Source organism: Bos grunniens, chromosome 28 (genome assembly GCF_055505025.1).
Source record: "Bos grunniens cultivar Pamir isolate PY7600 chromosome 28, Bosgru_T2T1.0, whole genome shotgun sequence".
In the NCBI taxonomy this organism is placed as follows: Eukaryota; Metazoa; Chordata; class Mammalia; order Artiodactyla; family Bovidae; genus Bos; species Bos grunniens.
In genome coordinates, this window is record NC_141192.1 from 16761236 (window position 1) to 16774467 (window position 13232).

Genomic DNA, 13232 nt, shown 5'->3' on the forward strand with positions numbered 1-13232 from the left:
TTTCTTCTGAACACATATCTTTTAAGAAATCTTTCCTTTAGAGCTCTACCCAGTGGCATCCCTCCTTATTTGCCAGATCTACAGTACTACATTTTTCAAATTTCAAGTATGAGGGACTTCATTTTTCTCCCTTTCTTTCTACATTCATTCTTCAGTACCACTGCCAAGTTAAATCTCTATCTTTTTATTTGTCTCAACCACCTTTTCTCCATCATTCACTTCCTTTTTTCTGGACTCTCCATCTGAAGAACGGCTCATATATGGCAATAAAAAAGGTACAGACCAGACAGAGTAACATCGTTTTGAAATATGACTTCATAAGTTATTCTCATGTCCATGTAAGTTAGTGTATTCATTGAGTATATTTATGCAGAGTCCTCTGGGCCTTGTGCAAATTTAGTTTAAGTTTAATCTAAGTTAGAATTTGATGTTTTTAGAAGTCATATTCCAAGATATCTGTCTTTCTGTGCATGGAAATATTTTTCCCTCTTTTTCATTCCTCTTGTTTTAAAATTTCATTCTTTTGCTTATTTGTAATGTTTTGTACTCTTCCCTGCATGACTAGGGGTGTTTGATTGTCTGTCTTACTCCCCAAAGTAATTTTACTGTGGACATTTACTTTAATATTATGCATGATGTGTTTGTAGACTGATTTAAAATCCTGATTTGTAAAGTGTTTTTATATTCCAGTGAATTTTTAATTTGAAATTAAGTATAGTTTACATATCATTCAGTTTTATAGATATAATAATTAAAGCTGAAAATATGAGTGTATCTCCTTACAGCCATCCTCCCCTATCCCCATACTCCTCTCCTCCAGTCTAGCTATTTTAAAAACTCCATCAATTTTAAAATAAAGTATCTATATTAATTTATTTGAAGAGAATCAGATTTATCCTTATGTCCTTGGACAAGATACTTAGTAAAGTTAGTTTCTTTGTCTATAAAATGAGGAAATTAAGTTTTGCAGTATCTCTAATGTCTCTTCAAATTCTAATATTCTATGATTTTGAAACTTTTAAGTAATTTTTTGGCATTTTAAAAATACGTGTGTAATACCATGGTACCCACACAATTTCCGATTTGTAAAAGCTGTAGCTTCATTGCTCATACTATTACCCTGAGAGCATCATAAACATGGTTGTGCAACCTGTTTTCTCTAAAATATGTCCTTTGTTTTCATCTTTGAAATTGGATTTCTTTTTCTGTTTACTTACAGTAAAGTCCAGTCATCATCTTAGTTTTTAATTATATGTGCTTGTGGACTGCTTGAATTTTAAATGAGATACTGTAGCTCAAAAGACTGGTGGTTGTCCAGACCTCCATATACCTAAGGCCCCTTTTGGTCTAGTGTCTTAGCCTTTCCTTAACCTTCTCCTCAACTATGGTGCTTCCATATGTGCGTTGTCATCATGTTGAAGCACAATTCTAAGGAACCACACTCTTGGGTCAGAGTGATTCTAGTTGCTATATATGAGATAACAGGACGGAGATTGTTGTTCTTTCTGGAGGCCAAGGGAAGGAAGATAACAACCTTTGAGTCTTTTTTTCAGGCATATATTCAGTTATTTTGATATATTCTCTTCTGTATCAGTGATAGGCAGTACAGCTAACCCTTTGGAGATGAAGCATTAGTGATTTTTTAGCCATGTTTTTTGGGAATCTTTTCTCATTGTCACTCTCCTTATGTCACACTCACCTAGGGATGTAAAAGCTTGTATGTAATTGCATGACCTTAAAGGACTTCTAGTCCATGAAGTTGAGATGTACATTGTTGAAATGTGGGTATGGTCCTTAGTTCTGGGTCACCTGCCCAGTAGTCACTTCATATCACATTTTCTGACCAAATTTGAGCAAGGGAGCTTCTTTTGTCGTAGTATAATGGCATATTTCGAGCCTGCATGTCAAAGGCTTTTATGTTAACCAAGCAGAAGGCTGTAGGCTGTTACCAATTCTAGTCTGTTAGTCTGCATGCTGTAGGCTCTCATGAAAGTTGGACAGACTGTAGGAATGTTACCATTTTTTTGTCCTCTGGTTTGTGGTATAGGTTGGACTCTAGTTTCTTTTCCATCGCTCTTTTACTCATTAGTAGTGTGAGAGTCAAAGTTGTGGATTACTTTTCATTTGTATCTGTATCAGATCCCAATATTAGACCAGTGGTGAGCTAAACATTGAAGGGGAAGCTTTTTGGCATGAGTTCATCTAGTCTCCATGTGAGCTGGTGCTAGGGGGCTTGGTGTTGTTTCAGATGACCGTGAAACAGGCTGATAAGATGATATAAGTATGGATGCCCTAAACTTGAGTCTTTCTTTCTATTTATTCCATTGAAAGTAGGTTCAGCTGCAGCCCGGAAAGAAATCATAAGAAACAAAATTCGAGCAATTGGCAAGATGGCAAGGGTCTTCTCTGTTCTCAGGTAATGATACATTTTTCCACTGATTTGTTTTGCAGAAATCACTTTTATTGTGCTTTACTACACACAGTGTCCTGTTTGATATCTAAAAACAATATAGTAGCAGTCTTTCTGTAAAGAAGTTGTATATTTATGTGTTGCAAATGGTAACACAAATCTCTTTGAAATTAGCATTTTTGACCCCTTGATTGTTATTTCTCACCTTTGGTATCTCTTATCCTTCTGTGATGAAAGTAGTAGATCTGTACCTTGAAGATTAGTGCAGAATAAGGCAGGGGCACTTTTTAGAGTGATCCTGATGAACTTGCTTATCTATAAAGGAACTCCTTTATGCTGGAGCCCCAAATTGTCTTCCTGGGGTTAATTCAGGAAGACCAGGTTTAAGAGTGCATGCGAATGAGTCCTTAAAAAGTTGTTTGCAAAACTGCTTATATCAGACATTTTATCTTTAAAGCATATGAAATCCCATATTTTTTCAATTTTATGATACCTGTTGCTGATGAATCTCATATAATAAACTTTTCAGGAGAAACAATAAATGTCTCAGTTGTACATCATACCCTCATATCTGAAACATTTAGAATGTGGAAAAATGTGTATCTTGGAATTGAGGAAAATATGGTAGTAGCAGCAAATGTCATGAGTTATATGCGTGGCCTTCATCTGGGCCCCATTCCCTCTTTTTAACTAGGAACTCGTTGGAAGTCTCTGATCTTTGTTATATCTCTCTGCTGTAGGGAGGAGAGTGAAAGTGTGCTGACACTCAAGGGCCTGACTCCCACAGGGATGTTGCCTAGTGGAGTGTTGGCTGGAGGACGGCAGACCCTGCAAAGTGGTAATGATGTTATGCAACTTGCTGTGCCTCAGATGGACTGGGGCACACCTCACTCTTTTGCTAACAATACACATAATGCATGCAGGGAATTCTTTCTGCTTTTTAGTTCTTGTCTCAGCAGCTGACACAAACAGAATACTGTATGATAGGTAATATCTGATTAAGAACCTGACCAGGGCAGAAAATTGATAGAATCAGTATTCTTTTCAATTGAAAATAATGATCAGTCTCTCAGCTTTTCATGAAATGATATGGGAGTAACTCATATCATAATGTCTAAAATATTTATTCGTTTGTCTAATGCACCCTTTTCCTTTTAAAGCCTCAGTTTCAGAATGTGAATCAGGATATTCATATTACTTAAAATGGAAATGTAATTCCAAGTTTCTTATTTTTTATCTTTTTAATTTATGTAATTGTATTAGACTATGCTTATATTTTCAGATGTTAATTTTAGAATTAACAATCTGCCTGAGCCCCAGAACATTACTTATGCACTTCACTTGCCAAAACATTTGTGCAAGGTTTTGTACCCTGGGAAATGATGCCAAAGTTTGTTTTCTGTGGTGTTTGTCAAATGTTCTATGTATAATTGACTGTCTGTAACATGCTGTTTCCTTCCTCTGCAGATGTAGCTGCTTTCCTAAATCTGTCTGTCTTTCTTTAGGTTAGCTGTATGTCTGTAAAAGTATGTTAAATTAAATTACTCTATCAGGCACTTTATCTGTCTTGATGTAGAGGCAACTTTGTAGCGCCTTGTTTTAAGGTTTGCTGCATTTGTTGCTGTGCTTTGTGCATTCTAAACGTGAATGTAACATTAGATATTAAGTCATTGTTATAAGGGGTTGAATTTAAATCTTGTAAGTCAAAATTGAAAGGGTGTTATTAAGTGTGCCTTTATTTTGCATGAAAATAAAAAGAATTATACGTAAAGCATTCCTGTAATCTGGCTCATTGAATATTTTATACTAAGAAAACAAGTTTTTTTGGCGTAAATATTTGTGTAAATACTGAGTTGACTTTCTGAAAGCCCATTACAGATTAAATAGAAGAAAGTGATATGAATGTTATAGTCTATACACAGTAACTCCAAGTCTAGATTTCTTTCCTTTTTGGTTGGAAAGCAGAAAATGTGATATGTAAAGCCTTACTTTATGTTTTATTGTAACCACAGCCCTCCAAGGGTCATTGTTGTATTAAGACAAGAAGCAACAGATCTGATGTTTTCCTTAGTCATGATTGACAGTATCTTTTTGGTATCGTAGTTAGTCAATTTTTTAAGGCAAAAAAACAGGAAAGTTTTAATTTTCATTTTTCAATAAATTTAATTAGATTGACTTCTCGTAATTTCATTTCACTTAGTCTCATAATAAATGCTTAAATAAATAAATAAAAAGAATTTTTTTCTGTAGACAAATAATTTCTACTTGTAGCCTATACATGTTCTATTTATATGTTATTGTGTTGTCTGCTACCACCACTGGTATATGTGAGATATACAAGTATGTTTTGAAATTATAACTTCAAATTTTCATTTTGAACAAGGTTTCTTTTTTTTATTTAAAAAAATGTACTTTGATTCTCTTTATATTTCTTGCCTTTCATTTTTCTTATTATGTTGTAAGCATTAGGAAAATTAGCTGAAAAGAATTTCATTAAAACAAATTAAGATCTTAAACATTCAATAAATCTAGTAATAGAAAAGGATGAATTTCAATAGCTTGAAAATTGTTCTACACTTCTTCCTGTTTATTCAGAAAAGGGAAAAAAAAAACCCAGAAGGGTCTCATACTTAAATCTAAACTACAGTCATCTCTCAGTTATCCTTGGGTATAATATTACTTTTATGTTGTATCCACAACAAACCTTTCAGATTTCGTAATTGGCACCTGCTAATTACAAGCTTTGCTGATAGCTCAGCACTTCTGTTCATCGTAATTTGTATGCAGCCTGAAGCTCAGTCTTCCAGCTTTGAAATCACCCCCAACTGCAGGGAAGGATTGAAAGACGGCTTTACTGAGAGACTGTCTATTCCTGGCATGGAGTGAGTTACTGGATAGTGCTGAGCTTAAGGGGTCTAGTTTAGGAGACTAGATAGCTCTACAGCTCTGCCAGCAATGGATCTTGATAGTGTGGTTTAAGTATTTGATTGAAGTAATTTCTCTAGCATGAGTAGACCCATTTTGAAACAACAAAACTCATATCGCCTGTGTGATTTTTATAAATTTATGTAACATTTAAAATTTTTAATAGACATGATGACCCCTTATGTGAATAATGGAGAGCTAAGTATTGCAAGAAGAAAGTTTTAAAATTCTGAGACCTCTTTCCTGTTGTCAGAAAATTGAAATTGTCTTATCAATAACATTACAGTTAATTTATAGTATTTTTCAAGTGTTTTACAGACTGCCTAACTATCGGAGTAGGATTTGTTAATCATATTTTATGTTGATTTTCTTCTGGGAGTTTGGGAGCTAGCCTAATGCTGCCTTCACTAGGAACTATATGAGAAAATATGTGACCATCTATGTTATAGTAAGGTCATTTCCTCTTGATCACTTACTCTGTGTAGTACTGAGGAACACAGTTTGAAATAGCATTGTATCCAAACTTACTAAGGCCATGTCAAGATGCCCTGTAAAATTGAAAGAAATTGAGGAAAATTAGTGCTTTTCAGATTGAATTTTGAAATTATCAGATTTCTTTCTTTCCAGCTTAATGTGTAAGCTTCAAATGATCTTTGAATTCTAAGCATTCAAGCTTGACATGGTGTGCAGTTTTGAGTGTGATGTATATTTTGTGTTCTGAGAAGGATTTAGAAGCATTTAGAGGCCTTGGGAAAGAGCAAAGAATATAAATTGACCTAGAAAATGCTTTTACATATAAAATTAAAAGCCCACAAAAGTATATTGTCAAATTTTATAATTTGAAAAAATTTTAACAGACTTTTTAAACTATTGATATACCCAAATAGATACCAATTCTTATAGTAATATCAGTTTTTAAATTTATTACTGTATATAATAGAAATTATGAAATATTTCATGTAAAGTCATTTCTGTTACCACAAGCTCTTTAAAGCATACATTCTGGTAGGCATCTTATTTTCCCAATTAATTTGTAAATTATAAAGAAAATAGTCCATGTTTTGAAGAATAGGAATTCCCAGGGATGATCCAGTAGAGGTGGGTCACTTATACCAGTTTTCCGTGTGGACAAATTATAAGAGTATTTTACAAGCATACAAGGCTAGATTTTTTAAGTGATGATGTGTACAGTAGGTATACAGTTAAGTATATCTGCTTTAATTTGTAATATGATTTAACAGTTAAGAAAAATTCTTCCTTTACTCAGTGTTCATATTTCTTTTGGGGAGTCCCCAATTTACTATCTGATTGAGATCTACAAACTTATCTAATTTAGCCTTCTTTAATTCCTTAGATTTATCAGTGTCCTTTCATATTAATAACTGCTTTGGATAAAATTTATCATTTTTAAATCATGTATACTGCTAAAAGGTCATTTTAGGAATAATTGTTCTAATTGACCTTCTTGTAGAAGAAGCAAAATAGAAGGGATGGACGTTATTGTTAAATATTCTGAGTTTGTATACTTTGGGTAAAGTGAAGAATTAAGACTTGGCAATATTATCAGACAATATTGTCTTCTGCAGTTTTTGGTCCTGGTCTTCAATGTGAGTGCTTCATACAGTTTGAACCCAGAATTGAGCCCAAAGAATCTTTGCCTACAAAAAATATATGACTAAATATGTTGAAATTCTCTAAATAGGCCAGAGATAGGCTATATCAGGAATGCATTTTTTGTTTATATGACTTATATGTATGTCCATATCATGAAATGATTAGGATTTAATTGCCTGAAAGACCTCAGTTCTATCTCTTGATTCCTCTCTAGTTGGTAGATGGGCTTGAAAAGATAGATGCTCAGTAGCCTTTTTATCTTCACTTAAGAATGCAGGCTCTTATTATCTGAGGCAGATTTGGGTTCATGATACACTGAACATATATGGATTTTTTTTAAGGCTATTATGTTAATATCTTTAGATATTTGGAACACCAGTGTTAGAATAGAAAGGAAAATCCTAGTAGATGAGCGGAGTCCTTTTAGATTACCCATAAAGGATAGGACTACAAAATTGTTCTAGTTGGTGTAACTTACCAAGTTTACTGCCCACAAATTTTATTTCATTGTCCTCTGAACATAGCAACTTCTGCAGCTTTTGCTTCTCTCTATGAATTAGAAGTGACAGGAAAAGCATTGCTAAACTCCTTCTAGTTTATATCTTAGGGAACCAACTGGTGATAAGTATTATTTCAGTTAGAAATGAAAGAAAAGAATTTCCTTCTATTTGCTCTGCTACAATTCTACTATCTTGGTTTCACCCTAGAGAATTTCATAATTTCATCCTAGAGATTTCCTTGCAATTGTTATGGATGTGATATAATAAACATATTGAAAAATTCTAAGGCCATCAAAATACTGAATTCAAGATGGATAATTTTAATACTAGCATTTGCATGGATGCTGAGGTGTCTGTGTTTATAATAGGTCTATGTGTTCTGTGCATTGAGCGATGGTGTCTTAGTGCTGTGTGTAAACTGTGCTGTGTCAGGAATTGGGGGATTGGATGGGGTTCTCTAATATGGGTACTATATATGTTAAATTGTAAATGATGATGTAGTATGGGGTACTGTTATATTTTTTAAGTGATCATTGCCTTTTCTGCTGTACAATATGACCCTTCTCATCTCTCTCATTCATTTTGCATGCCTCTGCTCACTTCTGTACAGCCACAGTTGAGGCTATTGAGGCTGAAAAAGGTACGATCAGAGTCCTTGCGCTGGGCAGAGATCTGTGGTGTGTGGGTGGGCATCAGAGAATGTCCTATGGGTGTGTCTTACTTCTAGCTTGCACAGCCCAAGATGAATCATACTCACTGACTCAGGTTTAACAGTCATATCTTCTTCTTCCTTTTTTTTAAAATCACAAGGACTGATATCCATAGTGACAATTTGGTTTTTTCCCTTTTCTAGTATAGTAATGAGACCAGCATTTAATGTTTCAGAATTCTTTAGAGTACAGCATGTTATGCTATAATATTATAGCATTTATAGTTGCAAATAAAGACCTGTTCCATATTTTGCATGATTCTTTGCTACTCACATTTTTATATTCTTGAGTGAAATCCTCTCTAGATACAGGTTTGGTATTCTCGTGATAAAAAAATGATGAAGTCATTTTCCGTAATTCCCTTGAGAGTGCAGGAGCTGTCACTATGATTTTGTGCTGCAGTTTGGGCTGTTGTTTGCTGGTAATAGTATATTCATGTGTATCCTGTATTGACTTGGTATTACACGTTGCTGAAAGCTTTGCTGCCCCAACCATTTATTTGGTTCACATGCACAGACTTTTGAGTCTCAGGGATTGCATATTGAAGCAACTAGATCATAATCAATAGTATGGAAATCTTTTCTATGCACATTTTAATAATAGAGGATACATCACTCCAGATGAAGTGAATAAGAAACCATACCAGTTGAAGGAGGATTGCTGTCTGTTTTGATTTAGGTTTCCAAAAAATAGGCAATGAATAGCTAGTGAATTAGGGAAAGCATCTCCTAAATATGGAACTCTAAATACTTTTTGTTACCTACAAACACAGATCTACCTCCTGGAGGCATTTCCCACCTTTTTCATTTCATATTGGTGGTGATGGAGTGATGATACCTTGTCCTCCAAGGTAGTTCTAATTGCTAAATTTTAGCTTTATTTCTTTTCTACTCCCATGTTCTTGGTACAGATTTGTATGTGAAGGATTAATTCGTTTAGCCTCCTCACTTGCCCCTACTCTTGTTGCTGTCTTACTGTGATAGCCACTGTTGATTTTAGAGCCTGAGGTAGGAGATAATTGATGAAGTAGGAGTCAGGTTGAGACCCTGAGACCATTGCCTGATCTCAGGGTCAGGAGAGGGCTATTTTTGTGTCTTGTTTTTTTAAGGCTATGCTAACACTTGCCATCTATGAAGCTATCATGTTTATATTTAGGTTTAAATGTTTCATATTTTAAGGGGAAATCTGGAATGGGGATAGGCTTCAGTTACAGTACAGTTTAAATGTTGCTATGTACAACTAATTTCTTTCTTCTTAAAAATCATTAATTATGTTTTTGAAATCTCAGAAATGTTTTCAATTACTGACTTATCAAATTTGCATTTTGTTAAGCAATACGAGGATTCTCTCCACCACATAGAATCTGCAGTTTTGAAGAGGCAAAGGGTTTGGATAGGATCAATGAGAGAATGCCACCCCGGAAAGATGCTGTACAGCAAGATGGTTTCAATTCTCTGAACACCGCACATGCCACTGAGAACCACGGGACTGGCAACCATGGTGCCCAGTGACCCACGGCTTCCCAGGGACTCTCACATCTCGGGCCCCAAATGGACAGATCACCCGAGGAACTGGAGGGGTCGGCCAAGCTGACTGTAAATGTCACAGTCCCTCTGGAGAAACCATTGTGCTTTTGAGACCCCAGCCCCCTTCCTGGATGGAGGCTTGAGGGCCCTGGGACATGTGCTAACTGATAAGATTGGGTCATCGCTGCCAAGGTGGAGAGCAGTGAGCAAGGGGCTTGGGGCAATTTCCAGTGGAGGGCGACTACACCTCCATTTATGCTTGTGGTTCACACATTTACGTTTACAAATGAGATTTCTTTTTCCCCTCAGTAGAATTAGATTTTGTTTTTCAACCATTACTTCAAATACAATCCTAAGAGCTAATGTGGACTTTTTTTTTTTCCATGAAATGTCTTTAAAGGATGAATTAGCATGGTCTTAAAATACATTTCCGAGGTTACTAAGCTGTATTTTGAATTATGGGCAAAATGCTGAGAAACCCAGTTGGCATTTAAATAAAATGCTGACCTCAGGTCTATAGTTCTTAAATGTGGCTAATTCTGTAATATAGTCTTGGTTTTTTCAATTATGAATGCATAACCTGTTTCTAGGCAGACTCTCTTACTTGAACACAAATCTAAAAACTAATTTAGAATCTTTCTTGCCCAGATCTTTTGAGATTTAAACCCCACAGATTTAAGAAGAAAATCTCTAAATTTCAGAATTATGAAGAATTACAGAATTACTCATTTAAGGTACTTTAAAAAGAAGTTTGTACATTGTCAAAGTAATTTTAATTCAAATCATGTCTGTAAAACTTGACGTATTTTGTGTATGCATGTTTTAATTTTGCAGATATTTAATATATAGACCTATGATGTACAGGTACGACATGTATAGGTTACCTAGATGTTATGAGAAATTTTAGTTTATTGTGAGTACTCAAGTTGCTTATACAGCCACCAGGGTGATTTACTGCTGGCTTTCTATCATTTTATGTTTTGATGCAAAGGAAATTTTAAAATGTTCTGGAAGTGTTTTGATTACACAGTGCAGCATAGAAGCAATGGTTCTGTTCAGTCATTCAGATGTTAGTGGAAGCATAAGAGTCAAGACTGCATGTTGAACATTTTCTTTTGATAGTTACAGTACTGCTTGGGTAAACTAAATGGAACCATGTGCTAATTTTACACAATTACTGACCTGTATTGACTGCCACTGCAGTTTGGTATTTACCTTTACTTTGGTGGCTTGCTTCCCTCATGCCCTGGAATACAACTCAGAGCTCCAGGCAGCGGAACCATCTATTGTTTGTTTGCCAGAAAGTGCACCCTGTATGGTCTCCTGTCTAAGTTGGAAATATTATGCATGTGCAGGACTATTCGAGTATTTTATAAACAGTAGCACACAATAAATTCCATGCATGGGCCGCTGCTCCTATCTCTGTGTTGGGTTTTATTTGGAAGATATAGTCTGATTTGACCTTCTCCTGCAAATCAGAAAATCCAGTTAATAGAATTGGGATATATCCTTAAGAGAAAATTATCTCCTGGATAGTTAATGCTAATTTGATTAATTAAATTCTTGTCTTCATAAATTTTGCTCTTTTTTTAAAAAAACTTTGACTGCACTTGTTTTATATGAGTACTAGTAACTGAGCACTAGGAGACTCTGGATGCCTATTATAGGCCTAAATCTATTATTTAAAATCAGTGTTTCAGTTAACTTTTAATTGAAAGAAAACATTGTCTATAATTTTGTTACAGTACTATTTGGAATATATTAGATGTTTTAACAATAAGAAAAAATGATACTGCCATTATACTCCTTTCTTCTTTGTCATAATCAAAATAAGTATAGAACTTTGCAAATTGAGGGAAATTTGCATTTTGTTCAACATTTTATAATATAACTGTATAGGAAGTTTAATTACAGTTTTCAACATTATGATACATTATGAAACATTAAATTGAAATATTTATACTTGCCTAATTTTTGGTAGCAAAGAGAGCTCAAATTGTTAATCATTACAGCTTCTTGCTGTAATAGCATTTCTAAATTAAGAGCTTAACTGATCTATCAAGTAGTATTAACTTCTTTAGTCCTTAGGTCCATCACTAGGGTTATATAATATTTATGGAAGCATAGGTAAATATGAAGCATCATTAGCAAAGCAGAAGAATTAGGGTTAATGGTAAAAATTAAAAAGAAGAAAATAAGAGGAAAGAATGGAATTCAGAAAAAGGGGTATACATGAAGAGTGGTAGAGTATTATCACCCAGTGTCTCATAGATCCTTTCCTATTTGTTGAATAGGAAGCTCTTTCTAGTCTGTCTTTTAACTAGTTTCACAATGAACTATAGAAATATTTTAAAAGTTTTTTTAAAACATAACTGATGATGAATGCAAGTTGTGAAAAGTTCAGATCTTCCTAAATTATAAATTTAAATATCTACCAGAATAGTAGTAATGTTGGTAAAATTGCTATTCAATATCAAATTTTTCCTATATATCATCTTGCTTTACATTCAAAGATGACATTCTGAGTTAGAAAAGACGATCTGACTTCTGTGACCTTTTGCAGTTTAGCCATTAACAAACCTCAAAACCTTTAAATGCTCTACCAATTAAATTTGAAATTGGCCTGAAATCTTTGCTTAAAATGAATTATCCTTATTTTATTCAGGATTTTTGCCTATTGCAACTGATTTTCCTTTTCCACAGCTATTCTACATAATGTTATGTAATGGTTTGTTTTTTTTTTTTTGGCATCCTTAACACTTTTCTTCCACCTTCCCTGCTTGTAGTTTGTGCTTCTGCAGTTTGAGGTTTCCTTGGAATCCACTCTCTGCATCTGTTCATATGTAGATTTATTTGCCACGGTCCAGGACCTCACTGCAAGTGGTTCTGTTCCCTAGTTTGATGATGTTCACAGAAGCAGGTAAGTGACATAGCTGGGGCCAGATGTGAGCAAAGTCAGGTCTTAGAGTCATACAGAACCATGCACTAGCAACTTCTGATAGGTTCTAGTGCTTAATAGCTCTAAGTGACAAGGAGCTAGGAATGTGGAATTAAAAATTCTCTGGATCAGCATCCATTACAGGAAGGAATGAGGTATTTGAGTTGATTGTTTTCTATTTTTTTTCTGTTCCTAGAAATAGTGTGTTTTTAGTCATTAATATATTGCTCTTGCTTACATTAATATCCCAGAAAGTTTTATTCCTTTTTTTTTTTTTTTTTTTTGGCCACATCCTGTGGGTCCAACCCACGTCCCCTGCAGTGGCAGCTCAGAGTCTTAACCACTAGACCATGAGGAAAGTCACTATTCCTCTTTTAAAATAAACAGGTGGAATACCCTGATGACATCTCCTCAGAAAGTGCCTTGCTGTCTTTTCAGGGAAATTGAATTTTACAAATTAATTCTGGATGTTTCTCCTACAACTGATTTCCCTTTGTTTACCATTGAATGACTATTTCTATTCTTCTTTTCTGGGCATTATATTTGTACTTAAGTTGTCAAGTTAAGTTAGAGCAGTGTTTGTTATGCTAAAAAGGACTCTGGGCTTGG

The 13232-nt window shown here is 34.7% G+C and overlaps 1 protein-coding gene across 8 annotated transcripts in view; it reads left to right on the plus strand.

Annotated features, from left to right (window-relative positions):
- Positions 1-11104, plus strand: part of PPP3CB (protein phosphatase 3 catalytic subunit beta) — a 47934-nt gene extending 36830 nt beyond the window's left edge. The window contains exons 11-15 of one of the 8 annotated variants that reach the window (XM_086382061.1): positions 249-275; positions 2332-2416; positions 3151-3248; positions 8060-8089; positions 9492-11104. In XM_086382061.1, the coding sequence (XP_086238187.1) occupies positions 249-275; positions 2332-2416; positions 3151-3248; positions 8060-8089; positions 9492-9670 (419 nt within the window). In that variant the 3' untranslated portion in view covers positions 9671-11104. The remainder of the gene's footprint in view (positions 1-248; positions 276-2331; positions 2417-3150; positions 3249-8059; positions 8090-9491) is intronic. The other 7 variants (XM_086382062.1, XM_086382066.1, XM_086382067.1 and 4 more) reach the window with 7 other exon arrangements.
- The last annotated feature ends 2128 nt before the right edge of the window (positions 11105-13232 follow it).